This window comes from Durotheca rogersii (assembly GCF_024521655.1).
Source record: "Durotheca rogersii strain YMJ 92031201 chromosome Unknown GGS23scaffold_8, whole genome shotgun sequence".
In the NCBI taxonomy this organism is placed as follows: Eukaryota; Fungi; Ascomycota; class Sordariomycetes; order Xylariales; family Xylariaceae; genus Durotheca; species Durotheca rogersii.
Window position 1 is genome coordinate 1,532,727 of NW_026251239.1, and position 27,887 is coordinate 1,560,613.

The 27,887-nt window shown below is 57.1% G+C and overlaps 10 protein-coding genes across 10 annotated transcripts; 5 read left to right on the plus strand and 5 right to left on the minus strand.

Moving 5' to 3' along the window:
• Nucleotides 1-274: 274 nt before the first annotated feature.
• Nucleotides 275-1,224, plus strand: GGS23DRAFT_604889 (uncharacterized protein; the record flags this gene model as incomplete). The annotated part of the gene is made up of 2 exons (XM_051519674.1): nt 275-677; nt 1,145-1,224. The coding sequence occupies 2 exons, from the start codon at nt 275-277 to the stop codon at nt 1,222-1,224; spliced, it is 483 nt and encodes a 160-aa protein (XP_051372671.1).
• On the minus strand, nt 1,130-4,195 carry GGS23DRAFT_523014 (uncharacterized protein). The gene is made up of 2 exons (XM_051514663.1): nt 4,169-4,195; nt 1,130-4,018 (listed from the first exon to the last, which is right to left on the minus strand). Exon 2 carries the CDS (start codon nt 3,935-3,937, stop codon nt 1,316-1,318), a length of 2,622 nt encoding a protein of 873 aa, XP_051372672.1. The 5' UTR covers nt 3,938-4,018; nt 4,169-4,195; the 3' UTR covers nt 1,130-1,315.
• Nucleotides 4,196-4,657: 462 nt separating this feature from the next.
• GGS23DRAFT_566115 (uncharacterized protein) lies at nt 4,658-6,781 on the plus strand. Its single transcript, XM_051516254.1, has one exon. It carries the CDS (start codon nt 4,805-4,807, stop codon nt 6,047-6,049), a length of 1,245 nt encoding a protein of 414 aa, XP_051372673.1. The 5' UTR covers nt 4,658-4,804; the 3' UTR covers nt 6,050-6,781.
• An 824-nt stretch (nt 6,782-7,605) lies between these two features.
• On the minus strand, nt 7,606-8,898 carry GGS23DRAFT_604892 (glycoside hydrolase family 93 protein; the record flags this gene model as incomplete). Its single annotated transcript, XM_051519675.1, has 1 exon — nt 7,606-8,898. The coding sequence occupies one exon, from the start codon at nt 8,896-8,898 to the stop codon at nt 7,606-7,608; it is 1,293 nt and encodes a 430-aa protein (XP_051372674.1).
• Nucleotides 8,899-11,058: 2,160 nt separating this feature from the next.
• On the plus strand, nt 11,059-12,367 carry GGS23DRAFT_596451 (uncharacterized protein; the record flags this gene model as incomplete). Its single annotated transcript, XM_051518480.1, has 3 exons — nt 11,059-11,687; nt 11,746-11,998; nt 12,044-12,367. The coding sequence occupies 3 exons, from the start codon at nt 11,059-11,061 to the stop codon at nt 12,365-12,367; spliced, it is 1,206 nt and encodes a 401-aa protein (XP_051372675.1).
• Nucleotides 12,368-15,037: 2,670 nt separating this feature from the next.
• On the minus strand, nt 15,038-18,762 carry GGS23DRAFT_523085 (uncharacterized protein). Its single transcript, XM_051514664.1, has 2 exons — nt 18,270-18,762; nt 15,038-17,818 (listed from the first exon to the last, which is right to left on the minus strand). The coding sequence occupies exons 1-2, from the start codon at nt 18,566-18,568 to the stop codon at nt 15,130-15,132; spliced, it is 2,988 nt and encodes a 995-aa protein (XP_051372676.1). The 5' UTR covers nt 18,569-18,762; the 3' UTR covers nt 15,038-15,129.
• GGS23DRAFT_523104 (uncharacterized protein) lies at nt 18,724-19,667 on the plus strand. Its single transcript, XM_051514665.1, has one exon. The coding sequence runs from the start codon at nt 18,958-18,960 to the stop codon at nt 19,597-19,599; it is 642 nt and encodes a 213-aa protein (XP_051372677.1). The 5' UTR covers nt 18,724-18,957; the 3' UTR covers nt 19,600-19,667.
• On the minus strand, nt 19,666-20,050 carry GGS23DRAFT_523117 (uncharacterized protein). Its single transcript, XM_051514666.1, has one exon. The coding sequence runs from the start codon at nt 19,952-19,954 to the stop codon at nt 19,736-19,738; it is 219 nt and encodes a 72-aa protein (XP_051372678.1). The 5' UTR covers nt 19,955-20,050; the 3' UTR covers nt 19,666-19,735.
• A 1,611-nt stretch (nt 20,051-21,661) lies between these two features.
• GGS23DRAFT_566131 (Asp-domain-containing protein) lies at nt 21,662-23,481 on the minus strand. Its single transcript, XM_051516255.1, has 3 exons — nt 23,084-23,481; nt 22,865-23,018; nt 21,662-22,806 (listed from the first exon to the last, which is right to left on the minus strand). Exons 1-3 carry the CDS (start codon nt 23,180-23,182, stop codon nt 21,866-21,868), a joined length of 1,194 nt encoding a protein of 397 aa, XP_051372679.1. The 5' UTR covers nt 23,183-23,481; the 3' UTR covers nt 21,662-21,865.
• A 2,279-nt stretch (nt 23,482-25,760) lies between these two features.
• On the plus strand, nt 25,761-27,783 carry GGS23DRAFT_523182 (serine hydroxymethyltransferase). The gene is made up of 4 exons (XM_051514668.1): nt 25,761-26,038; nt 26,107-26,157; nt 26,224-26,588; nt 26,655-27,783. The coding sequence occupies exons 1-4, from the start codon at nt 25,991-25,993 to the stop codon at nt 27,643-27,645; spliced, it is 1,455 nt and encodes a 484-aa protein (XP_051372680.1). The 5' UTR covers nt 25,761-25,990; the 3' UTR covers nt 27,646-27,783.
• Nucleotides 27,784-27,887: the final 104 nt, after the last annotated feature.

Below are 27,887 nucleotides of genomic sequence, written 5' to 3' on the forward strand. Positions count from 1 at the left end.
CGATCGTCATCGCTGTGTGATATCCCGAAAATTTGATCTTCCCGAAGCGTTTAAACGACATAACAGTCGCGGTAGCGCCCAAGACGACGACGGGAACCCGCTGGAAAACGAGCCGGACTACCCGGAGCCCCTGGAAGTAGCCCACATCTTACCGCACTCTCTCACAAAAGTCAATCGGGATGGCAAACTGGTACGTATAATCCCTTCGGGTGGTATCCTTAACTAAACTCTTGTTCAGGGTGGTTCTAGACAATCCGCACTCGCCATCCTTAACATGTTTGATGTTGGCGTTGCGGAACTGATTCAAGGCCCCGAAATCGACCGCCCACGCAACGCCATGACGCTTACGAATTATCAGCATCAGCTATTTGGCGATTTTCAGGTGTACTTTGAACCCGTTTCTGGCAGGTATCACACGTACACGATCAAAACACTGTATCCCGAGTACCTCGTCCCCCGAGCAGTATTTCCGATTACACGTGAACTTTATCTCACTCCCGAGCGGACAATCGAGCCCCCTTCACCTCGACTGCTGGCTATCCATCGTGCTATTGCACATATCCTCCACCTGTCAGCAGCCGGGGATTATATCGACAAGATATATCGCGACCTGGAAGAAAGGGGGGTGCAGGCGGATGGGTCTACCCCGCTAGACCGCTTCGTATCCCTTGCCATCGGTGAGCAGAGTTCTCCTCTCTATACTTAGATGGCTAGACGGTAAGTGGCAGTTCATGACCACAAAATTCGCGCCAAGTCAGACAGTATACTTCCAGAGCACGGCACATGACACTCTTCATAGACATACCTATATATGGTTGAGTCAGAGGGTCCGAATGGCGTCTTCTGCTAAGCGCGGCATTCTGCAGGAGGTTACGGGGAGTAGCTGTCATGTAGAGCCTAGACGTCCCGGGTCTCGGCCAAAGATCGGACGGTCGCATATCCTCATGTCTTCTTCCAACATTTGTTGCGACTGTGCTCCCTTCTCGAACTTCTTTGACCAGTTCATGGTCAAATAAACTCGTCATAGAGGCAACAACGTGGGCTAAGTTCCCAAAGATAGGCAAAGTCCGTACCCTCAGATATAGACCTCATGGCAACGTTACTTCGTCTCTAAACAAATCCGGTTTTTCACCGTGTATCTGAGGAGTGAGATCAATCGCTACGGACAATGATATATTTGCAGAGGATTTCAAATCACCACTAGGAATCGGTGTGGCAAGTTAGGTTACTCCGCGTGGCCAGTACTGGCCGACCGGTGTAATCACACCCATCTGTGACAACCAGAAGGGCTGCTTGCGAGCAGTATAGGGAGATGTTATTCGCGCTCTATTACCTCTTGACTCTCTTGCGGAGATGACGAATGCTGGGCCCTCGCTAGGACCCTGAGCTGAAGTCGTACTGAGCTACGGTTTCCGTCGGTTTTGATATATATTTCAACCTCTCTTGGCCTCGGCCATCTCCAGGAGCCGGTCTGTGCCGGATCTTTCCTTAGGGGAATCATTTTCTCCAGCTCGTCCTCCCCTAAGATCGGCCCGGCAAATGCGTGAAAGGCACACAGGGTCCTCGCGATCAATGCGAAGCCGCGGCGTCCTATCCGCTCCGCTTCCTGGTTGATATACTCCTGATTCTCGAGCATCCATTCCAGCAGTTTCTTCATCGCCGACGTATCCTCGAGGAAGGCGAGAGCGCGCATGTACGCGTGCAAGTGGGCGGGACCGATGTTTTGCATAAAAAGGGGTGCGTCGACGCTCTCGAGCTCGGTGTCGTAGGTTTTAATACAAGTGGTGAGCCGGGAAAATATTTTGGTGAGGTGTTTCGACACCTCTTCAGCCGAATGCATGAGCGGAGTGGCCGCGTTTATCACCTCTGGTTTCTTCGAGCTTAGGACATGGCAAAGCCGAGAGTACGCAGCTTTTTGGACAACGCGGCAGAAATACAAAAAGATTTCGGGGTCGACCCCGACTCTGCTTTGCACAGATCCGAGAACGTCCAAGCAGAGATCTAGGGCCTCATCGTTATTTTCCGAGGGCGTACCGTTCTTGACACAGATGTGTGGCCGGGCAAGCGCCCTCATAATAATACACCATGGGGGTTGGAATGTCGACCCCTCTGTCGTGTCCGCCCTCAGCCGAAGACTAGTTATTCTTATGGCGTGTCGGATGAAGAGGAGTCCTTCTGGGTCAATTCGTGCTCGACCTTGCCGGTTGGGATGTAGTCTGCAGAGCAGGCGAATAAAGCTCGTGAAGGTCAAGAGAGTGACCTGTCGTAGCAACCCATAAGACGACTCCTTATACGTAGCCAAGGCAGAGATAACGGCTGGATCCATGCCGCTATCTTCAAGATAGCGGGCCGCCTCTTCGAGGGAGCTGGCGCTGCCCACAAGGACCTGGAGGCAGTGGTGTTTTGGCCTAACACCGTGACTAAGCATCTGTTGGTATAGCTCGTCGACCGTGGGCGGCGATAGCCTAGCGAGCTCGTAGTCGCTATAATTCTCATCATGAACGGGCAGAACTTCGCGAGAATCGCCGGGCAAGGCGGCCGAGTCCGAGGGGAGGGGGCGCGCTACTAATTTGATAAACATCTCGGCATAGACTTGGGTATTAGGTGCTTCTTTCGCATCTGCCGCAACCTGGTTAAAAACTGCCCACGCCTCCTGGGCGTTTCGGGTGGCCCGGACCATCATTGCCCAGCGAGTGTATAGATTTAAGCCTTCTCCTTTACCTGTCCATTTCTTAGGCGGGAGGCTGAGCGTTTGTATCGTTGGCGAAGACCCGTCCATGCCACCGAGGGCACCCAGCGCTGCGTCGTAGTGAGTTTCAGTATATCCAGCCGCCTTCATGAGAAGACCCGCTTTCACGCTTCGCGAGTAATCGTCCTCGGGCGTTCTCCTCGCATCGAGCCCGTCGAAGTCTTGCCTATGTGGCGGCCACGACTTCGCATACCTCACCGCTACCGCCTTCTCCGTTTTCGATTTTTTCAGCCCGATCATGACCTCTCGGACGGCACGGTAGCCTGCTTGGCTAATGATAAGAGGTCTGGGGAAATTATCCGACATCGCGAGCAAGACCTTCTGCGCCCTCCAGTTGAATTCCCTGTTTAAGATCGGCCGAGTCGCAGCCGGCCGACTAAAGAGAAGCAGTGCCGTATTGAACACCATACACTGGCGATGATAGCTGCGGGGCTCGTCATTCGGTAGCCTCCGGATAAAATCTACCACAAGCCGGGCAACGGTAATAATTGACCGGGGCAGCTTCCGTAGGATGTGATGAACAACACGGCGGAGTAGTATAAGAAATTGGGACGCCGTCATGACCGTTTTCGAAGTGAGATCAGCGATGCGATCGCCTGACGGCCCTGACCCGTAACGAAAGTGCCGTCTGGCCACGTACTCCATCAAGGATAGGATGGATTCGGGCTTGCGGAACCATTCATCGCTCCGGACCAGTAGTAAGGTGAGGAAGATGGGTTTGGGGGTGTCTGTCGAGATCAGACGCGCAACCCGGACGTCTCCATCCTCTCCGGACAATACCCATATCCAATGGTCTATGTCGTCCCTGGACCAGCCTCTGGCAGCTAAGCCATGGAAACGGTCGGTCCATTCCTGCGAACTGACAGCGCGGAGGGCCTTAAAGACGCGGGGCTCGTCCCGGATTTTCTGGCGTGTCATCCAAGTCTGAAGCATCAATAGGGGCAGCCGGTCGGCACGCTGGTTGGCGGCGTATAGAAACGCATGGGAATAGGAATACCTCAGGATAGCAGTTTTGGCCCGAAGCCGGAGAGCGACCATGCGGCTAGGCGAGATGCGAAAGAGAGGATAGCGACGCGATCTGGGAACGGTCATGCGCGAAAGCGTCTGGCTCCTTGCTGGCTGGGCAGGCAAGAGAGTGCCGGGCCCGGTGCCGCCGGTGGCCGACACGCCCAGACGGATGACCGACATGCTAGCAGCGGCGCTCCGGCCGGGAGGGGGGCCGAAGGGGTGAGGGAATGATTGCGCTATACCTTCTACCGTCCTCCCCTACTGAGTAACTCGAGTAAGTGAAGCTGCTCTCTCCCGCTCACACAAACTTCCAATAGGCGACGGGACGAGGGGTAAGGCATGTCCGAGCGGTTGTTATCCAGGCCACCGAGAAGGGAGGATAATCATGATAGGTTGTTGTAGGAAACTAACCTGGAAAAGGCATCATATAGGCATCGGGACGAAGGGCAGGAGGGGGGGGGTAGATGTGGAAGAATTTGACATGATATGGGGCGCTTGTTTCGGGCAAGGAAGATCCAGGTAGATGTAAGGTATGTGTGCTATCGTGTTAGTATTCACGCGACAAGGAGGCAGCCGGTGAAAGGAGGTAGATACCGACAGCCCCATATGGGTGTGCCGAATGCCTGACGCCGGTTCTCATGAAGATTCCTAAGGAGCGGTTGATAGAAGTTCCTCGTTTCCCGCCCGGCACCGATCCGATACTTACCTATTCGATACTTGCATGTGGACTAATAGGTGTAGATACTATCGCCAAGGTGCATATCCATGTCAATGTAGGGGTGGGCTATGCAACCACACGGTATATGACGGCCCGCCGCCAATCGATAAGGTGATGCGCAGTAATACGACACATGAAAAGAGAATAATATCGGCTAAAAGATTTCTGCGCATTTCTTCGCGATCGATCTGAGCAACCTGCCTACGTCGTCGTAGCACTCGACTTTTCAGCCGGAACCATTCACTAAGCCGCCCGCTGTCGTCTCCTCACCCCCTGTCCAGCCGCTCTCTAAACACTTCCTCGCACTCAATGGCCCAACTAATTTCATCATGCGAGTCCCATTGCAAAAAGTAGTAGCCCCGGCCTTTCGGTTGCGCATAACGTCGTCTCCACCCTCGACCGCGGGGTCGCCGCGATGTCTCCATCAGCCTGCCCGGGCACCTCTACCGTCGAAGCGCAGCACCAGCGCTTCGGGTCAGTTGCGGTGGAGCAGCGATAGGAACAATGCGCCGACGCGTCCCGAGGACGTCATCGCCCTGCCCGAGCCGCAGCAGCAACAGGGCAAACCCCCAGCTTCACCTAACAAGCGCAAGCCCTCTCGAGCCTCGGCCGCCAAGACCCTGCGTCTCGGGCTCACCGCGAAGCCGCCTAGTCGCGCCAATGCCGTGAAGAAAGACACTGCCACCGAGACCGACTACCGCCGGACCATCAGTTCCATCTGCGTCGCCCAGTCCTTTGATATGGATGCTGTTCAGGACATATTACGCTTTCACGCCTTCGAGTTGGACCCCGACGGCACCGAATTCGACCCGACGGGCGTAGTGCACGCGCGGGGCATCAACAATGGCGATATCTTTGTCTTCCCCTCGGGGACCGTAGTGACCTGGTCTGTACCCAACGACGCGCTCATGACGCTAGCCACCAAGCAGCTGATCCGCGCCGCCGAGCTCCCCCACCTCAACCGTCTCGAGATGGAGGAGCTCGAGTTTCTGGTGGACGAGAGCCGCGAAACGAGTTGCATGCGGGGCGAAGTCGTCGTCCTCGGCACGCGGACGCAGGGCCGCGAGAACCACCGTCTCGACACGACGCTGGCCAAGATCGCCTTCTCGAGCGGCCTCGCCCGGAGCCCGAAGCTGGCGGTGCTCGAGAACCAGGCGATCGAATATTTCGAGCACTCCAAGCACAGCCTCAACTTCGTCGAGGGGGGCCTCGAGCACAAGCTGAAGCGCAGCACCGTGCTGAAGATGACGGGCCAGATGCTGAGCCTGAGGTCGCAGCTGAATCACTACTCGGACATCACCGACCAGCTCCCCGACATGTTCTGGGACTCGGAATCCAACCTCGAAAACTATTACAACCAGATCAGCACCGTATTAGACATACGCCAGCGGATCGGGATCCTTAACCGCAAGATCGACTACGGGTACGAGAACGTGAGCGTTCTGCGAGAGATGGTCAGCGAGAAGTATGGCCACCGGTTGGAGTGGATCATCATATTCCTCATCGCTGTGGAGGTCGTATTTGAGTTGAGACGGGTCTATCACGAGGATTCCGGCGAGAGGAGCTCTGAATAGACCGGAAGAGGCTTTGCGCGTTCGCCGGCGCGCGACGGGGCTATATAACACCACTCCCTCCACGCATGCAGTGTCATGCCTTTTGCCCTACAACCGTCTTATATCCCCTCGATATCTGCCAAGGCAGTCAGGTTTAGGGATGCCGACCTTCATCGCATCTATACCCCTTAGATTGTACGTTTATTTAACAACGACCACAGGCCGTTCCGCTACCCCTATCGCACGAGCTAGCATCGTCTTCGACGCCGACTAGCACGTGCCATTCGAGCTGTGCGCGCTGTGCATGTACCTATGCCCTTGCGATGCCTTTGCGATGCCTTATGTCGCCCGCCCCCCGTCCTGTTTCCCTCTCGAGTGGGAGGGGGCGTCTCTTTTACACCCTCTCTAGTAACTTTTTCTTTGCTTCCAGATAGGCCGCCACAGCATCGCCCTCTTGTTACATATATCTATGTAGGTATATCTCGCCGCGGTGACCGGCAATCTACCTATAAGCAAATGCGAGCCTCTCCCAATTTGCTAGAAGCAGGCCTTACCGGAGGATACTCCTATGTTCCTGGGCTCTCCTCCCTCTCTCCCCCTGAAGACTGGCCACGTAAGTAGGTGAGTAAAACAGCAGTTATAATCCGGAGTCACACTCGAGCTGAACCCGTCTATAAACCCTCTTCCCCCCTTCTCACCCTGCCCCCACCCACGCCCTCGCGCAGCAATCCCCGCGCAACCCCTACTACGCCCTCGCCAATCGCCCCGGCGCCCGTGGGCCGCGGCCCGATCGCCTTCGCCGGCGCCGCTGCGCGTCGTACCCGGCCGCCTAGCATCTACGCACGCATGCACGCGGGCGGCGTCGAGTCGGCGCGCCGCCGGGGTCGCGGGGGCGCGGGCTGCGTTTCCGGTCCCCCCGCTCGGTGGATGTGGCCCTCGGTGGAGCAAGGCGGGGGCCAAAGGGCTGGCGAACGCACAGATCTGGGGAGATGGAGGCGCCTGCGCACGTACGCGGGCCCCCCTTCCTGTCCGATTCGCTGCGTGTGGGGTCTGCGATGGGGTGCACGGGAGGAGGGGCGGGGGGAAGCGTTGTAGTTCGTTGCGCCCCGTCTGAGAACTAAAAGAAAGAAAAGAGGCGAAAAAGGGGGGGTGGATATGGGAGAAGGGGAGAACGCGAGGAACGGAATACGCGAGGGCGGGAGGAGAAGAACGTCGAGAGTAAGAGATAAATTCCCACGGCGTCCCGCCCGTGTGTGCTGCGTCTGGAAATCTATCTGCCTAGCCTGTGATGCACCTACAGTAACAAGGCATATTTCGATGGGGAGGGAGAGGGTATCTGATAATTGGTTATTATTCCACTACTACTAGTAGTCCTACCAAGTGAGAGCAACAGTGACAGCACCGTAGGGACTCTGTGTCCATCCTATCTATGCTATTCAATTCTATTCGAGTGCGCGTCGTTTCGTATTATGTACGGGTTTCTCTACTACCAATACCCGCCCTCTTGTCCGCGCGCGCGCGACGGCTAATCCACCGACTGCGATGCCGACGCTAACGCCCGCCCCCCCTTCTCTTCTTTAGGGGAACGCCCACCGCAGGCGTTTGCCCATCGGCCGGCCGCCGTGCTCGTACACGGCCATCACTTCGTCGGGCCCCGTGCTCGCGACGCCGGGCCAGGACGCGGGCGCCTCGTGCACCAGCCTCGGCGCGCTCCAGGCGATCCGGCCGCCGCGCAGGCCCCCCGCGAACGCCGCCTTGACCGCCGCCTTCCGCGGCCACGACGGCGCGTCCGTGTCCTCGTCCGTCATGAATACGACCACCATGCGCGAGCTGCCGTCCCTATCGCCCACGCGTTCGATCTGCGGCGCCCCCGCGTTGCGCCCGGGCCGCGGCCGGTATACCTCGTCGCGCGAGGGCCAGGTCCGCCCCCCGTCGTACGACACCGCGTACTCGACGCTGAAGGTGCCGTGGCGTGTCGTCTCGAACACGACGACCAGCGCCTCGCGCCCGTCGCTGCCGTCTCGCGCCGCCACGATTCCCTGCATGCCGTCCCGCAGGTTCTCGCCGAGCCCGTGGCACTGCAGACACCGCGGCGGCGCGGACCAGGTGGCGCCCGCGTCGCGCGACTCCACGCGGAAGGTTTCCTGGTCGTTGTGGGCGAGCTCGCGCGAGAACGTAAGCTGCACCTCGGGGTAGCCGCCGGAGTCCGTCGGGGCCGCGTCGGGGCCGAGGCGCAAGAAGGGCTCCCAGACGCCGAGGCCGCGGCTCGCGGCGGCGCTCTGCTCGAAGGCCTGCGACGCGAAGCGCCAGGTGCGGCCCCCGTCGGTGCTGCGGCAGACGGTGATGCGGAAGTGCGTGGGGTGACCCTTCGGACCGGGCCCGCGGTCGTGGTTGCGGAAGGCGGCCAGGACGACGGGCGGCTGGTCGGATCCTGCCGAGGGGGGGACTTCGAGCAGGAAGCCGTTGTCGACGTCGCCCGACCCGCGGGCGATCTCGCCGTGGGGCACGAAGGTGCGCCCGTTGTCGGTGCTGCGAGAGACTTGCAGCACACGCTCGCCGTGACCTAGGAAGCCGGTAGTCACGCACAACAGACTTCCGTCCGAGAGGCGGCACATCCGCGGGTAGGTCCCGCCTGCAGGGTGAAGGAGTGTCTCCTCGGCCAGGATTTCCAGCCGGTCGGGGGCGGTTGTTGGTGGTAGCGGCGGCGGGTGGGTTGACGACGACGGGGGCGAGGATGGCGGGACCGAAACCGAGTATGGCTGCGGTTGGTGTGGATGCGAGGGTTGATGGCTTCCGCCGGCATCGCTGCCGTCACGGTGCAGGCCGACGCCGAGATGGCCCAAGATCTTCTGGGTGAGTCGTCCGGACATGGCGATGAAGAGAAGCAGGCTGGAGACTGCGACGAAGAAGAAGAGAGGATGACGCATGGTCGCGATTGGAGGGGGCGGCTCGGGGCAGCCAGCATGTCATACTTCCCGCGTGCTTCGAGGCGCCCTTTGTCCCGCTCTCGTTTCGTCCCTCGCGTCAGCTTCCCCACAGCACCGCCCGAGGTGGTAAAGGGCCTTTTCCCTGCTTCTGGCGGGATTCTCGCCCGGATCGGCTGCACATGGGAGATTGACGACGTAATCCGTGCTGGGAAACGATGAGCTGACGAAGTAGAATTAAAAGAGGTGACTCATGGGAAATATTTGATAAAGAAATAAACAAAAGACGCCAAAAGTGAGAGTAAGGCGAGAGAAGGGAGGTCGAAAGAGCGGGAGTAAATAATCATAGGTAGGTACTTGTTAATTTCAGTCGAGCTTTCCGAGTACCTACTCAAAGCTGCCCGTCGCCTAGACTTTTATGCAAATACGTCGAGTGCGCTCCTTCTCCTGGGGCGAGGTTATGCCAGGCCGTGTCGGCTTTATGCAACTATTATTATGTCCAGCGATGCGAGGCGTTGAATAACCTGGTTATGCACCTGGCCTACTCCCGTAATAGGTACCTAGGATACCTCCTAGGTACCTACCTCCAGGTATGTAGGTACCATATACCTACCTAAGTTAGGTACCTAAGGTAGGTACTCATACAACAGCTTCAGGCCCCTACCAGCAAGCCTTCTTCCTCCTCTCGCCATCCTCAGCGTCGTCCTCTGCCCAATTCCGATCGTCTCCAACACGGCCGGCTCCCACTCCCCATATCGTCGTTGGGAGCTCTTCGCATTCGCGGATGCCCCGATCGATTCCACTAGGGGTCGTGAGACGCGCGTCTCGTCGCTCGTCCCTGGCCCGAGGAATCCCCTGCGGTGGAATGAATCGATGTTAACTTCCTGCACCGACCGCCGTTCTCCGGCAAGGGCGCCTCTGAATGCTCTCCGAGTCTTGCCTTACTCCCGGCGACATCACGACGGACGTCGATCGCGGCTTGAGCAAAGCGGCTGCTGACCTTACTGCTACCGCTGCTGGCGAGCGCAGGAACAACGCATGTTAACGACAGCTAACGCGAGCTCAGAAGGTCGAATCCTGAGGCTATAGGTAGGTACCTAGATCTTGCCCCGTGGCACGGTATGTTTACCCAAGTAGAGGAAGTTGTCGTGTAGACTGTAATTCGACTGTCTCCCTCTACTTTGTGTTCGTCTTGCTACCTCACGTATTGCGGCACGTCTCCCAATCGCCGATCTCTCGTACGCCCAGTTTTGATCGCCTAGTATCGATTGAATTTCTTTATTTTATCGCTCCTAGGGCCGCTTGTGGACGTGCATCTTTGGTCCACGCTCCCATCGTCGCATGGGCCATGTTCTTCTGATTCCGCGTGCTTGCTTCGCCGGTAGGAAAAGAAGCGCAACCTCAGTCGAATCCTAATCCCAGCTGAGTAGATAATCTTCCACCATGCCTAGATTTTCGGCCGAGGGTCTTCGCAAGAGGTTCGAGGCCGTAAAAAAGAAATTATCCCGCAAACCCGAATCTGGGCAGCAAGGGAGCGTGGATCCTTCTGAGGATCCTTCCCAACAGGAGGTATTACCACGTCCCGAGCTAAGCGGGCCTGGGCCGCCGCCTCAAGCAGAGTCGTCAAGCAGAGCGGAGCCGTCGAGAAGAGCGGAGCCGTCGAGAAGAGCGGAGCCGTCGAGAAGAGCGGAGCCGTCAAGCAGAGCAGAGCCGTCGAGAAGAGCTGAGCCGTCAAGCAGAGCAGAGCCGTCGAGAAAAGCGGAGCCGTCAAGCAGAGCAGAGCCGTCGAGAAGAGCGGAGCCGTCGAGAAGAGCGGAGCCGTCGAGAAGAGCGGAGCCGTCGAGAAGAGCGGAGCCGTCGAGAAGAGCGGAGCCGTCGAGAAGAGCGGAGCCGTCAAGCAGAGCAGAGCCGTCGAGAAGAGCTGAGCCGTCAAGCAGAGCAGAGCCGTCGAGAAAAGCGGAGCCGTCAAGCAGAGCAGAGCCGTCAAGCAGACAACAGTTGAGAGAACCGGGGTCGTCAAGCAGAGCAGGCAAGGGATCCGATCGTCCGCCACGTACTGATATCCCACACCACCAACCGGGAGTAGAGCACTATGACGACCCAACGATGGTGTCTGGGGGGTTAGGGGGTCCGGCGCTCGGTGGTACCCAGGGGCAGACGACACCAAGCAATCCGCTCCAGCATCCCCGCGTCGGGCAGCTACGGGACGAAACGATGCATTCTCCTGGTGGACTGCCTAGGCGCAGAATCCAGCCGGGAGGACCACAACCTGGGCGGAGAGCATCATCGACGCCGAGTCCGGCCGCTGGGATTAGTACCTCAGCGGGGCCGAGCACGTATATCCAAGCCCCACCCCCTCAGGTTCCCCTTGCGTCGGAAACATACCCTCCACCCACCGAAGTTTCTAGGTATTTCAACACGCGCCCAACTCCGACCGCAACCTCAGCCCCTCAACCCGAAAGCCAAGGCCGCGGGAAGGGGAAGGGAATCGAGATCAATGTACCCGACCCCGACCCCGAATCACCTCTTAACCCACGACCCACAAACCGGCTCTTAGACGACGAACTCGAGACTCAGCGTGAGATCATAAAACAGTACGAAGCCGGGTCTCGTCTCTGGACCAAGGAAGGACTTCTTGCCTTCGAGAGGCATATGGCGGGTTCATGGAGCGGCGGGGTCGTCAGGATTCCCGCTTACGTTGGCATGGAAGACTATACATTTCACACGGGGGCTAAGTACGTGTATTTCTGCGTCCACGCTCGGTATTGATAACTAACTAGTGGCTGAAAATAGCACCATATACACGGCCGAGTTCCACGGCTACTACGCTTTAGCATTTCCGGCAGGGTATCGGGCCCCAGGGCAACCATACTCTGCCATGACCATCAAGGTGGCCCCTGATTTTGACTACCCGCACTCCCGGTATCCGGAAGCCGAGCTAGAAAACTTCCGCGCGGCGGTGACGAAATTTGAATCGCATCCACTAGGCCACCAGCTGTACTCGCTGTTCATGAGAACCCCGTTTCCGCCCGACATCCGGAAGATCGTATGTATCGGGTTGGGTTCGTTGCTATCGAGCGCACAGGACTAGGAGCAAGAAGTGTGGCACTCGATGTTCCTGCACGCCGCGGCTCTCATGATGAGAGATCGCCTATCTAGCCGGTTCCCCAACGAGGTCGCGATATACGTGCAGGACTGGCGGTACCGGCGCGGGTGTGTCGACGTGCTCGGGCGCATGGGCTTCGTGGTCACGGGTCGGTACGGGGCTGGCGCCTTCGCTGAGATCGATGAGCACACGCTCGTGTTCGCCCCGAAACCCAAAACCTGCGTGCGGGAGATCGTCGCCGACCTCGCCGAACCGGCGACCATGCCGGCGGCCATGTTCTGGAGCACGGTGCTCAGTCCCGAGGATTAGGAAAAGCAGGTTGAGTCTCGCAGCAACTTCAACCTCGGCGAACAGATCACGGGGCACCACAAGTATGTACTTCCCCACCCCCCACCCCCCAGATCCCAGATTCCCCGCTCCGTTTCCCTGCTTCCCATCTTGTGCTTTGCCTTTCATCGCAGCCCTATATACTCCGTGCGTCAGCTCTATCTCCGGCTCCTTAAGGACGGAGCCGCTCCCGCTACGATGTCAAGACGGCAGAACCACTTCCCGAACCAGGGGAGGCGGGAAGGCACTGGCTGACGGCAGGACGTGGCGACGTTAGCATCTACCCCGCCGACACAGAGACGCCGCGCGTGTACGCGCTCATGCGCAGATACGACCGGCACCTGTTCCCGAGGAACAGCCTGTTCGGCAACCTGTCGCTCTACACGCGGAAGGGGCCCACCTTATGAGCGGACGCGGCACGGGTGGATATACCTATTATCTCGGCGTTCTCACGCGGACGGGGGCCTCGCTTGCGGACCGGCCGCGAGCTACTATCCTAGGCGCTTACTCTGTACCATTACGATATTGTGATAGCGAGAGCAAAAGAACGGGCAAGGAGGCGGTGTGTGGGGAAGACGGAGAAAATAGCGAGGGAAGCGGGGTGGGAGAGGTAATAGCGTGCGTATGTGTATGTATTAGAGAGGGGCCGGTCCGTTCGACGACGCGGCCTTTATTTTTTTTTTGGTAATGGAGTAGAAAAACACATGAGCGGAAAATAAACAAGAGAACCCCCCCCAAAAATGTGCGACGTGTGAGACGATGTGGTGGTGCTCGAGACGCGAGGGTTGGGCGGTAGAGCCTAGGCGGCGATTCCCGCGCCCGTTTCTCCTTTCGGCCTTCGTCTGCCTCTGCAAGATATGGCTAGTTATGTCCAGGTATATTATACCATTACGGCCGCTGTTGTTATCGTAGTTACCACGGCTCCTCTGCGATGACCACGCCCACGCCAATCACTAATAGGGCACGCACGAGCAGAGACATGTCCGGTCATCGACTGCAGGTCCGGTTCTCGTATGCGCTTTATTAACAACGGTAGAGGTACAGAGAGCAGCAGCAGCAGCAGCAGCAGCAGTAGATAGGCAGCACTGGCACACACACACACACACCCGTCCGCCGTCTCCCCTTTTTCCCCCTCTCCGACCCCCGCCCGACTTTGGTCTGCCTATCCGGACGGGCGCCGGCAGTGTAAGTAAAGTAAAGTAAGCTATGCACAATCTACCCTCCTCTCTGCTTCTTTTTTTTCTTCTTTTTCTTTTTCCCACCTTCTCCCTCTCCGTCCATCCATCCATCCATCTTTCGTCAACACATACCAGAAGCTGACTAGCTCCTCTCCTCGTCTCGTCTCGTCTCTTCTCTTCCCTGCTCTGCTCTCCCCGAGAACACACATACACATACACATACACGCGTGCGATACAAGAAATACGTTAATAGAACATCTCAATTAGGCCAAATTAGCTACTTCGCCAGGAGCGTGGGTGGGTAGGGAAATGGGGCTGGCCTTTCCCGGTTGTCGAGCCGGCGAGGCCGGAGAGAGGAGGAGGAGGAGGGGGGGGGGGGGGGGGTGTTCCTTGTCTGTCCGGGACCGACGCCCCCGAGGCGAAGCGGGGCGGGCCGGATTCAGGTAGGCAAAGAAGGGGGACGGGCGAGTAGACGAGCAGGTAGGGGCCGATTCCACCGGCCTTACCCGAAACCCCTATACGCTAGACAAACACCCGCGCATCCCGCGCATCCTCGGCATTCCCACCTCCAAACAGCTAGCGAGAAGACAACCTGGCCGTACGCCGGCAACTTTTTATACACGGAAATCCCAGGGGAGACCGAGCCACGCGAGCGCGTAGCGCGATCGTAACGATGATGGTGGTGATGATGATGACGATGATTATGACAAGGGGGCGGCGGCGATGGGGAGAGAGTTAACCAGACCGAATGGGCCCAAGCCGTGGCTGAGGGACACCGTGCTGCTAAGACAGGGAGAACCTGGTTGGGCTGTTTATCGTGGGCGAGGGGGTAGTCGGGTAAGCAGATGATGATGATGACGACAATGAGGAAAACACGTGAACCAAGTTTTTCTATCTCCGGAGGACGGAAGACGAAACAAGACGGGAGCGGTAGGAATAAGAAAACAAACGGCGATGCGCCGCCACAACCCCCCCTTCCCCTCCCCTGCCTTTAAAAGTCCGTCGCCGCCCCGTTTCGTAGGGGGGGGCCCCGCCGTGTTTCCACGTACTCCGATTCCTCGCACCCAGTTTGCAAGCCTCTAAAAAAGGAAGAGGACAAATATAGAGAGAGAGAGAGAGAGAGAAAGCTAAAATGTTAGAAGCGAGAACGGGAGTGCTCTCGCTGTTCTCTATTACTAGGGACTTCTCTTGCTGCCCTTATCACCAAACCCCCCTGGCCCCTGGCCGCATGGGGCGCAACCCGAATATACTACTTGTGTGATTATCGTGAGAATTTCGTTGCTGATGTTCCGAATTTACCGCGTCTAGGCCTGCATTCCGACCCGGATACGGATAGTCCCATGCTGGACGAATGTGTCTGAGTACGCCCAGTGGATGATACATCCGGGGCAAACCCGCGGACCGCCATTTTCCGATTTAGTCACGGAAATCGAGAATCCCTATTGAGAGATTTAGACCTTGGCCTTCGCTATCTCTATCGCGTAGTAGCGGCGTAGGTATTTCTATTGTGATATACATGTGTGGCCCGGGGACGATGGGACGGCCGTCTCGGTGCGCGAAAGAATACTAAACTTCTCTGGCGGGTCCTGGCGGAACACCGTTCGTTGCTGGCGGCGGCGTGGGCGCTATCGTCGGGACCCCGTTGGCTATGGGGGGCGCGCTTGTTACCCTAGGCGAGTTCATCTGGGGGTTGGGACCCTGGCTGGCTGCCGGATAGGCCGGGATGCTCCCCCGGGTGGCTGCCAGCCTCGACGGATCCCCCCCCAGACCGATGCCACCGAGACCTACCGGGGCGCCGACTTGCCCCTGCCCTTGCGCAGCCATCGAATTTCTCATACCTTCATTTGTCCTCTGTGCGCTTTTTGTCGCATCGAAGCGCGCCTTGGCCTGATCCATTGCTTGCTGGACTTGATGAGGGTTGAGAGAAGTCTGGAACGACGAGGTTCCCGGAGGCGGCTGGTTCTGGACCGGCTGACTGTGAGGCATTAATTGGTTGTTCGGCATCCCAGGCGACCCGGCGGGGGGGTAGTAGCGCCGTGACGGGTCGTTTCCCATATTCGGCTGGCTGCCATAGGACGTTTGCCTCGGGGGCGTAGCCGGATTATACCCCAGATGGGTGAGAGGCTGATGCTGGGGTGTCTGGTGGGGTATGTGCGGGGATGCCGTCCTCTGCGGCCCGACACCATTGGTGTACTGGGGGTAAGGCGGATGAGCCGGGGTGTTGTGCTGCGGCGGTTGCTGATGTGGCGGTTGGTAGGGCTGATGGTGATAAACCGGCGACTGCGCGTTCTGCGCGTATGCAGGGAAACGAGGCTGGGGGGTCGCGTTTCCCATGTTAGGGTAACCTGGCATCGGCTGATAGGCTGGCGGACGTGGCTGCGTCGGCGTTCCCCCGTAGGGACCGGGCTGTGCGTACTGCTGGTGCTTCGGAAACTGCTGCTGGTAGCCCGCATTAGGATAGTGGTTAGGAGTAGGCCGATAGGCCGCGTTCGACGGGGGTCGTTGGGTGTAGTTAGGCGGCATCGTTTGCGGCGCGCGCTGTATAGCCTGTTGCGGCGGTCGTATCGGCGTCTGCGCGGCGAAGTACGGTTGCGGGGTCGGCATCGGGGCGCGATTCGGATGGTAAGGCTGAGGGGTATACTGTATAGCATTCGACGAGCTCGAGGCTCGATGTGAAGCCGGCCGTGCAGCAACCGGAGTGGCTGTCGCGGCCCGGGCACGAGCGGCCGCCTCGTCCTCCTCCATGAGGCCTTGGTACTCATCGGTCCGAACCTCGATCTTTGTCGATATGTTGAGCTCGTCGAGCTTGTCCGAGTTGAGGCGCGCGACTGCGTAGGGCGGCAACATCTGAATCACCACAACCAGCTGGGCTTTGAGGGCCTGGTAGGTAGCCATCTCCTCCTCGCCCGGCTGCACTGGCGAACCGTTGGTAAGCATGTCGCTATGAGCCGGGTCCGCTGCGTATCGACTCTGACTGGACGGGGACGGCAGAGTAAGGTTGCGATTCTTCTGGTAGGAGATCAGCGTCTGGATCATGTCAGACACGTCCTGGAGTATGTCGTCGACGTCTTTCTCTTCGTCGGACTTCTTTGGACAGCAGGCTTGTTCGAGACTAGGGTCGACAATGCTGTCGTCCCAGTCTTCGAGAGCTTCTCTGATCAGATCTTCGTCTACTTCCTCGACGACGGCGGCGCTCTCCTTGGTTGCTTCCTCGGGGGGGGCGTCTTCCGGTGTTTCGTTCTCGACCAAGCGATCAAAGTTGCGCTTTCCCACCCTCTGCCACCACATGGTGTGGCTGATGAGACCCGACGAGATCATAGCCGCCGAGTCGTCCTTGGAGGGCGCAAAGCTAGAGAATGCTCCTCGGAAGAGAGATTCCATCTCGGACATCTCTAGGTCGGATGACGAGGGCTTGTTCCCGGCGAGGCTGAGGGCTCGCTCACGCTGCTTCGTCATGATCTGCGACGGGGGCGCCGCGTTGCTGTAGTCGAGCCAGCGTCCGGCGGAGATGGTTTGGCTGAAGTAGGAGCCGGCTCGGTACTTGGACTTTTCTGTCAATTCGGGGTGGTGCCATCCGACCTGAACGCCCTTGGTGGTGCTCTTGGGCGCCTTGGGAGGCTGGAGGGAGGGCAGGTTGCGCGGGGGCGGGAAGAGCTCGCCCAGCGTCTTAGACTTCTTGTCCTTATCGATGGCGGCCGGGAAGGAAAACGGTATGGCCTTGGCCGTCTTGATCCCGTCCGGCAGCCCATTCTCCCGGAGCGGACGGATAGTGGCTCCGCTGCCATCGGGGTTGGGGACGGGCTGCTGGAGACTGGTATACAACTGCCTGCCCCTCATAGCCTCGCCGGTTACGGACAAGACCATGTTCCCGCTTGCGTTGGAGAGGAGGTCGCTGGTCGAATCCAGCGTCTGGAGAACGCCGGGGACGTTGACGCGATTGGGATAGGTTATCTCTCTCTTAAAGAGCCCATAGGCTTGCCGCTTGAAGTCGATAAGCCTGGCGATGGCCATGTCGTTGGCCTCGATATCCCGTGCGGACTCCATATTCCTCAGTCGCGCCAGCTGGTCGTCGATGGACGATTTTATGTCCACAATAATACTATCTAAGTCGGCATATTGCTCCTTCGCGACCTTTTCGGAGATAGAAGGCTGCGGCGGCATGTCATCCGGCCGCTTACGCTTCGCGTGAGGCTCGTCCGCGGAGTCGTCTGGGCTGGGAAGAGGACGTTTGAGGACGGAAGGCGTCGGATCGTACCTAGAGCGTGACCAATAATCAGCACGACGCCGTAGCGTGGGCGAAGCAGTCGCATGCGTGTGTCGGCTCCGAGCACATATTGTTTACAGCTAGAAAGAGGAGAGGGGTGGGTCGCGAGGGGACGGGTAAGGAGGGCGATGCGCGGCACGTAACGATGGGGGGGGGGGGGGGGATGTGTTCTCGGGTGGAATGGGTGACGTGTGGGATGGTGGCCTCCGGGGACGAGGATGACGACGAGGGCGATGGCGGCGATGGAAGCGGAGGAAGAGGGGGAGAGAAGAGGATGATCGATGATAGATGTACTGGGATAGATGCGGGTTATACGTATATAACGTAGGTTACCTAGGCGGAAATATGGGCACGAAGGGACGGGCGTATGGGGGTTGGATGCGGATGTAGGAGTGCACGAAGGTGTAGATGCGGCATGCTAGCTATAGTCTCTGTACCGTACCTCTGGAGGACGTCGTAGTAGTTGCGTATCGTCGGCTGATCGACCTTGATCGCGTCGACGGAGGCAGGGTCGGCAGGGGCGGCCGGGGTGGCCGTGCGATGGGGATTGAGGCCATTTGGCTGCTTGTCGGCTGCGTCGGAGGATTCGCGTTTGCGCTTGGTGGAGGAGGTGATAGATTGCGCGGTATTGACGTCGGCGTCGGGACTGGAGATGGCAGCATTCGGATTCGTGTTGGCGGCCAGCTGCACGACTGGAGGGAGGCCGTGGCCGTTGGGGAGTGCTATGGCCGGCGAGGCCATTTTACTCGTCTCTTTTTTTTTCTGGGTTTGTAGTACCGGGGGGTGCTGCACTGGGAGCCCTTTTTAATTCTCCCCCTTCTCGCCCGAATTGCGTCTTGATTTGGCCTCGTCGTGCACTGGGGCGCGCTGGCATGGACGGTGATGCGAGTTGCTGCTAAGAAATTGGCGGCTCCGTCGCGCTGCACGGCCAGTCGGTCGCGATTGAAGGGGAGACGGGACTTTGGAGATTCTGCGGTTGCTTGTTGGTGCGACCGCGACTTGGCCCTCCCCCCCAAAAAAAAGATCCAGCAGCGGCAGGGAAGGCGACCAGGCCAAGGCAGACAGGCAGATGGAGGCGGGTTATGGAGGCAGTGTATGGGAACGTTATACGCAGCGAGCGTAGGTAGTGAATGTGGTGGTGTAAGGCAGGTTGCTGGGGGGTGGCAGAGGCTGGTTCCAGCAAAGAGGCAGACAGTGACCAGGTTCGGCCAGCAGACGGGGGGAACTCGGGCCTGGGCTGGGCTGGCAGATGGCAAACTGCGAGGTTGTTTGGAGGGACCTGGCTGACAGCTGCCTGTCACTGCGGAACTGGGACTCGCACCACAAAGAATTGGCCCAGCGCCGGCGTGTGTGTGTTATTTGTGTGGTGTGTGTGTGTGTGTGTGTGTGTGTGTGTCCGACCGCCTGCCGACCAAAGGGAACAAATATTATTACCTGTCAATGGTAATAAAACCCACCCGTCGCCCGCACCTAGCAACCTATTTTTTCTCTCTCTCTCTCTTCTCTCCCTCCCTCCCTCTACTTTGCAAATTCCCACTTGGTCGTGGCACCTAAAAAGAGTGGATTGGCTGTCTGGCCCGTACAGTGCAGACCCCCTACAGTACCCACTCCCCAGGAACACCGTACGCCAGGTACCTCGTCTCCCCGTCTGTCTCTCGTCTGTACGTGCGCGCCGAAGGTGTGTGCTTGCGTGCGTACCGTACGCACCGTATGCCCGTCCTGCTCTCGTTGCTCCTAACGGCTCAGGGGCCCGCGGTACGGACGTGAAGTAACACAGGGGAAGGAGGAAATATTAAATGCTGCCAGGATGCAGGATGGAGGTAGTATGGTATGGTATGGCATGTACGTGAGATAGGTTGCATTCAGTAATGGGGTGCAATGAATGTGAGAGTGAATCAAGAGGCCGGGTCAACCACCCCCCGGCCGGTTATCGAGGCCCGTATGCGAGACCCTGGAGAGAGGAAAAGGCCGAGAGACGGGGATGGCTAGAGGAGAAGGCGGATTATATAAATAAATAAAAAAGGAATTGCGGGAAAATGAAGATGAGGAAAAGGGGAAAATAGTGGCAGCGAGAGAGAGAGTGAGAAGACGCATCAATCTTCTTAGCCCACCATAGGGAATCGCCATGCCATGTATGTGCAGATGGGAGGCCGACTGTGCGTGGGTGAGGGAGGGTGTGGTGTATCTGTGTGTATTCTGTGTGTGTGTGTGGTCCCTGCGGATGTACACATATGTAGGTATAGACCAATTTAGGTACTTCCTAAGCTAGTGGAAGCGTCCGCACCTAATGTGGGAGGTACGGCAGCTATGTAAGTACATTAGGTACCTCTCATCCTACCTCCCGGGTACGTAGGTACCTCCACCCATGCAGCGATAGATGTATGTTGGATGCGCCAGGGTGGTAGCTTTGGCATGTACGTGATATACGTGTATTCATGTAGGTAAGAGGCTAAGTTGCCTGTGGGTGAGAAACATGGGGAGAGACCTCGAGGATGGCAAAAAAAAAAATTCGTCCAGAAATGAATCTTGGTATCGAGGCCAAACGCACGCAACATTTTCCTAGCGGGACAGGGAAAAAAAAACTGCAGTGGTAAAGCGATGGGTAAGCCGCCATCATATGCGGTGGGAATGGGAATAGGAAAGGCACCAAATATTCATACCTACCTTAGGTACCTACATTAGGGACTCCAACATGTACCGACATCTTGACTTAACCTAAGTTGCGAAACATCCTTGCTGGAGAACGTCACGATTTTATGATACCTTAGTAGACCTTGGAGAGGTTTTATTACCTATGCGTAGTATACATAATGGGTACCTGGCTGGTTGTGACGCAGGTCCCCGGAGAGCAGTATCTGACAGGTACCTTGGCTGCGTACAACGACAGCCCCGTGGGCAATACAACGAGGAAAGGAATGGCGAATTCGACGGGAACCGAAATCTGGCCGCCTAAAAATGGAATATAAATGTGCCTTACGTCTCCTGCTTAAATGCCTATCGACAACATACTTACTCACCAACCTGTTAGTACGCATGCCTCCTCCCTCCCTACGCGACGACACGGTTGCACTCCCTCATTCCAAGGCATTTTCCATGTAGCGCTTGGGGCCGTTCACGGACCGCCCTCGGTCTATCCAATACGCACGTGATCTTACCCATGTCGAGGCGCCGATAACGATATTATTTTATCAAAGGCAATTCGCTCACGCTCGCCTACTCATAGGAAGTAATCCCGCTCAGTGCTGACCTGATATGCCCAATCTTATCTACATATTTACAGGCACATATTGGGTGACAGCGTCGCTTACTTTGACCGATCTAGGTGCATGGGGTATTCATAGTAGCGAGTTCTCGATGAACCTGCATTTGAGTATGAACGACCCCCTGGCCGATATGGTAGGTATAATAGAAGGGATGTGTCAATCAATCTAGTCGCCTGTCTAACTCGCACATACCCACATCGGCCGTACCTGGGGGGCTGCTTGGGACTTGCCATATTATACCTCATTAGCATCGCAGGGAGTGAGCGCGGAAAGGATTGGATTCTAAATCTCGGTGATACATGGGAGATACGGTTCCCTCGTGGCTCGCCTCCCCACACATGGAACTGATGATAAATACATCCCTACACACATTCTACCTGACGTAGGGGCTCTGTAGTACTGAACTGCATATCAAGGACTACAAAGTCAATTTAGGGGAGGCTGGCGAAGGACGCCCTAACACGATGTAAGCCTACGTAGGACTTGTGTTGGCACCAAATCTTGCTACGGAGGTATTAAGCTGATCGAACGTGTTCCGAATACTTGCAGTAGGGTCATACTGTACAGTCGAGGCCGAGTCGCGCGAGGCCCGACAAATGAAGCTGCGAAACGAATACCCAAAGAGAAAACGCCGAGGGGGGGGAAGGCAGTTGAAGGCGCACTCTAGCCTTCCGTCAAATTATGATCAAACCCGTCCAATTACCCATAGTGTCGCGTTCTCGTCTTACAAGTCTCAGAAAGTCATGCCAGATTCCTCTGCGGGGAACTGTCTCCTCTATTTGGCCTGTGCCAGCCCGACCGTGCCCTTGCCCAGGTCGTAGATCGAGTACCACTTCCGGAGGAATGCGTCACCGAGAATGGCAAGAGGACCAACCGGAGCCGGGAAGTCCATTCCCATAAACGTCGAGATGCAGCTGCCCTGAACCTCGAGGATGTAGTCGTACGCGCTGATGGCAAAATCGTAACCGCCCAGCTTGAAGGAGATGTCGGGGAGCGAGTCGCGGACGGAGCAGTCGACAGTGTACTGTCCATTAAAGCTCTTCTTCGCGCCAATCTCCTTGTTGAGAAGCTCTGCCAGATCGGTGGGCAGGGCGATCAGAGAAGTACCAGTGTCGAGGATGACACCGGTGTTCTCGAGCTCGGCCGTCTCCTCGCCGAAGGAGATTGAGTCGAAATCGACTTCCCAGTAGGCCTGGCGACGCAGGGGGATCTCGGTGATCTTGCCGGTGTAGTGGTCCTTGTCCACGCCACCGAAAACCACTTCCGAGTCGTCACTGCCGCTCTCGCCACTTAAGTAGAAAGCAAAGACAGGCTCGTCAATCAACTTCTGGTTCACCAGTTGGTAGAACGGGGGGACAATGCCGTTCACGGAGATACGATCGAAGCCCAATCCGAGAATGCCGTCGAATCGACCAAAGGCGAAAGCCAGGCCGGGCTCGTTGGTCGCCTCGGCAAAATCTTGGTTATTGATGGTGAGGTCCCCGATGGTGACGGCATCCTGAGACACGAAACCGCTCAAGCTGCCGGATCCGTATCGGATCTCGAACTCGGAGCCGTTCTGCTTGTAGGTGGAGGACGCGGACGAGTCGTACGTAGAGTGCAGATAGCAAGCTATGCTGCCGCAGGACGAGGAGGGAACCCAGAGGTTTGAGCTACCAGTGTCCAGGATGACTTTGAAATTCTGGGGCGGCGTGCCGATGCTGATATCGGAGAAGTCTACCAGCCATTCATGTCAGTAACACCACTCGGCATCAGAACGACTCGATATACGTACACTGAGCATTCATGAAGTTAGAAATGGGGACCGGGTGGTCCCTGTCTACGTGGACCGAGGTATCTTGGAAGACGGCCTGGCGGTGGGTGTCAGGTCGAGGGCCCATGTACTTCTGGCCGAGCCCTCGCATCTGGGCGTCCATCGGGATGCTGTCCTGTTGGAAGGGAAAAAAAAACATCAATACCAAGCCGCGCTCATCGGGACAGATGTGATACTAACCAGCTGCTCAGACAGGGGGATCTTCTTGAGCTTCATCTTGTGGACGCCGGCCTGGGCTCCGCCCAGCAGCACAGCTGCGGTGAGGAGAGCTCCCTTCATGACGGGCGACAACCGACGGAGGGATGATCAAAGGACGGAAAACGAGGGAGGAGGCTGAGTACGACAACGAATAGACAGTCTGGTTGCCAACTAGCGGCGATGAGGTGTGAAGGCGGAAGACAGGCCGATGGGAAGGGAGGGATAAATAGATGGAAGAGGAGAGTGAGGAAAGAGGAGTGGCCGATGATGTTATGGTGTGGTTGAGGGAGATAACGGGCGGGAGCTTACGCTGTGCCAACAAGCACCGCGACTGTTTAGGTGCTGGGGGGTGGTCGGGAGAAGTTCATGCATTAGGCAGTTGCTGGACGACAACTTCTGGGGGGGTGGGGACAGGTAGGTCTCGTGCAGGTAGATACAGGCTGGGCAGTACCAGTACCTCGGCGCTGAGTTGTTCCCCGTGACGACCACGGAATTCTGGGTGCGGCCAATGGGACCGGGTTCTCGCGGGTGCATATGGGTCCGCCCAGCTCGACCCAGCGTAATCCTCGAGGCAACAACCGCTTATGACACAAGCAGGAACAGGGTCCACTCCACCCGGAGGGAGCGGCTCCGCCCAATGAGCGTCCGCGTCGCCAGCTTAATCCGATCCGAAACTCTGGCGAGTACATCGAAAACACGGGTGTCCATGTAACTGTACCTCGCTCTCTCTGACTCTACGCGTAAGACGAGCCGAGCGCTTAGGTAATTATTGGGTCTCTCATTTCAACCCTCACCTACATCCATCACCGCTTTCGAAGAGGTGACGCGCGATGTGCTTCCATGGCTCAGATCGGACGCATTGGATACCTGATAGCCCTACCCATGTACCTAGATGCCGGATTCCATTGATTGCGGTAACGGGCAAGGCAGTCCGACCACCCTCTTATTACGTAGGGTATGTCTCTGATCATCCGAGCCTTGTTGTACTCGCCCTCAGGTGCGCGGCCCCGTATTCGTACTGTAGGTAGGTACCTGAGTACTGCGTGCCTATCGCTAATCTCGATGCGGCTACACCCTGAGCTTCCACTTCCGTTCCTCGTAAGATCGTAGCTGTCCGTGCTTACTTAGGACGAGAAGACGGCACATGCGAAGATATCTATGAGTAGAGATCAAGGGCACGATAAGCAACCGTTTCCCACGGACTGAACATCCAGTTCGTCTCGCGCGGCGGAGTGGCGCTCAGTGTCACGCCGCCGGCAATCCGGAATCTAGACGCATCTATAGTATATAGATCCATCCATTTATCCCTCTGTACCTGGAACTGCGGCGGTCAGAATGGAAGGATCAACAAAGAGGGACGCTAGTAATATAACGTAGGTACCTAACGACACGGCTCTCTATACACGACCGTCCATCTTCCCCGGGCGATTCTACCGCGGGACCAAACGATTAGCTCTTCTACTCCTTTTCACACACACAGCTTCACGGGGATGTATCCGTAACCGATAGTGGCAACTTTTGGTGTTTATACTATGACTCTGTAGGTACATATATCCATGGTCAGAACCCAACGTTTTGGTAGTTCATCCAAGGCAGATAGAAAGCAATCGGCAAGGAACCGGAACCCGTGAAGATATGGTGGAAATAAAGCTACGTATCTAGATTTGATGCTTCTCTTTCGTATCACATACTCTCAACATGATCCGGTGGCATTGGCGGGTTTCTAGCCTCCAATGCCACCGACGCCAGCAGCATCGACAATCGTGTTGGGGCCAAGACTTCTTAGTCAACTACGCCCATACCTCCTCCGGGAGGCGGATCACAAGCAGGTTCTTCAGTAGCCCTCAGCTACATGTACATGTCCCAATTCATACGAACGGAAGCGCAAGAGAAAGGTATTGTAGAGGTGGCTCGCTACCTAACTACCTACCTCTAAGGTACCTGTGTAATTCAAGGCATTAGCTGTCACTAGAGGGAAACGCGTTGTCGATGATCCAGGTATACCACACAGCAATACGACAAGAAATGGCAGTGTAGAATCGGCGGAAGAATCGACCTTGGCTGGCGCGCAGCACACCATCGTGTACCGACTTGAAGGCGCGAATCTATCCGCCGATATATACCTAGAGGAAAGAAAATCTCACAAAAACCCCTCAATCGACTCAGAGAACGGGAGAGAATGCCTATAGTCAGGATGGCAACCCTTGTGGACTACGCAGTCGGTGCATCCATAACAGGCACTCTTCTTGATGGTCCGATGATGAGTGCGCTGATTCGCCGATTTCGGTTGGGAGAATCCAATGGGATACAGCTGGTGGAGGCGCATAGCCCTGGAGCTTCTCCGTCAATAACTCCGGCCCTCGAAGTAAGCAGAGAAATCCCCCGTCGGATCCGATCGACGTTTTTCTCCCCTTCTGCCCCGCCGACATCACCCCGCCTAAGCGACCTGGATTCCTTTCTTAGGTACCGGACCAGCTTGACAGTACGCTGTCTTCGTAGTTGGCGACCCTGCGACCCTATCTGCGGCGCCTCTCGTTCTGAGGCAATTACAAGGTTGCCTATACAAGTACCTCTAACCCGCAGAAAGTTACCTAGCCTAGACCCGTCCAAGGTGCTTACCACAAGTACTGTCTGTTTTGGTCATATTCCCGCCTTATACATATCTAGGCCAGCTACAAGAATCCCCACCAGACTCGAGCCAGAAAAAAAAAATCCATCACTTTCTCACCCTTCCTCTTCCCTCTCCATTTTTCCCTCTTCCGTCTCACTTCCCCCAGAACCGCCTCCAGACCGCAAAAGAAGACGTAAAACCCCCAGATTCCGCCCTTCCACCCATAGCCTCTCGAATAAGACGAACAGGTTCCATTCTATCCTCTCCCATTACGCACAATGGCTGCCCACGGTGCCACTTATGCCCTCTCCCAGGAGCACAAGGATGTTAGCAACGCCCGCCACCAGCTGTTCAAAATGCTCACGCCTACGGCACCCCGCTGACTTGCTGCTAGCTACTCGAGAGATCCTTGGTCGACTCCGACCCGGAGGTGGCCGACATCATGGTAGGCCTTCCTCTGCGAGATCGATAGAACACGTTCGTTGACTGACCGCGTTCGTCTTTACCACAGAGAAAAGAGATCCAGCGTCAGCGGGAGTCCATCATCCTAATTGCCTCGGAGAACGTCACTTCTCGGGCCGTGTTCGACGCCCTAGGCTCGCCCATGTCCAACAAATACTCGGAAGGATACCCCGGCGCCCGCTATTACGGTGGCAACCAGCACATCGACGAGATCGAGCTTCTGTGTCAGAAGCGCGCTCTGCAGACCTTCCACCTCGACCCGGAGCAGTGGGGCGTCAACGTCCAGTGCCTGAGCGGCAGTCCTGCCAACTTGCAGGTCTACCAGGCCATCATGGCGCCCGGCGGCCGACTGATGGGCCTTGACCTCCCCCACGGCGGCCATCTGAGTCACGGATACCAGACTCCCTCCAGGAAGTGAGTTTCTCCTCTTCTTCCCGCGCAATTGCTTTGCATTTTCGGAGCTAAACGTGCTGCTCCCAGGATTTCGGCCGTCTCGACTTACTTCGAGACCATGCCTTACCGGGTGAACCTCGACACGGGTATCATCGACTACGACAGACTCGAGGAGAACGCCCAGCTATTCCGGCCCAAGGTCCTCGTTGCCGGTACCTCGGCCTACTGCCGCGAGATCGATTATGCACGCATGCGGAAGATTGCCGACTCTGTCGGAGCCTACCTTGTCGTGGATATGGCTCACATCTCCGGCCTGATCGCCGCAGAGGTGATTAAGTCCCCCTTTCCCCATGCCGACATCGTCACTACTACGACACATAAGTCGCTGCGTGGCCCTCGTGGCGCCATGATCTTCTTCCGCAAGGGTGTCCGCAGCACCGACCCCAAGACCGGCAAGCAGACCCTCTACGACCTTGAGTCGGCCATCAACTTCTCCGTCTTCCCCGGCCACCAGGGCGGCCCCCATAACCACACGATTACTGCTCTCACCGTTGCCCTGAAGCAGGCCCAGACGCCCGAGTTCAAGGCCTATCAACAACAGGTTGTTGCCAACGCCAAGACTCTAGAAATCAAGTTCAAGGAGCTCGGCTACAAGCTGGTGTCGGACGGCACCGATTCGCACATGGTGCTCCTCGACCTGAGGCCCCAGGCCGTCGACGGCGCGCGTATCGAAGCCGTCCTCGAGCAGATCAACATCGCCTGCAACAAGAACGCCACCCCGGGTGACAAGTCTGCCCTGACGCCCTACGGTATCCGCATTGGTACTCCTGCCATGACCTCGCGTGGTTTCGGCGAGAAGGATTTTGAGCGTGTCGCGGCCTACATCGATGAGAGTATCAAGATTGCGAAAGAGATCCAAGCTAGTCTGCCTAAGGAAGCGAACAAGCTGAAGGACTTTAGGGCCAAGTTGGCTGGCGGCGACAATGCCAGGATTAGCGAGCTGAGGAAGGAGATCTCTGGTTGGTCCCAGACTTTCCCCCTGCCGGTGGAGGGATGGAGATTGGATGCAGGCATCTAAACCAGTACACGTGCGGACAAATAGACAGGGAAGTCTGGCGGTGTTCGTTTTTTCAACATAGATCTGAAGGCGAAAGAGGGGCAACTCAACTTTTCTCTGGTTTGCGGAAACGGGTAGGACTTGGAATTCAAGGAAAACGGGATGACAAAAGTGGACGATTGCATGCATTCATCAGGCGTTGCAAATGACGAGAGCTCTGGAGTTCGGTAGCTCCCTAGGGGGGTCTGGGTCATCGGGGATGC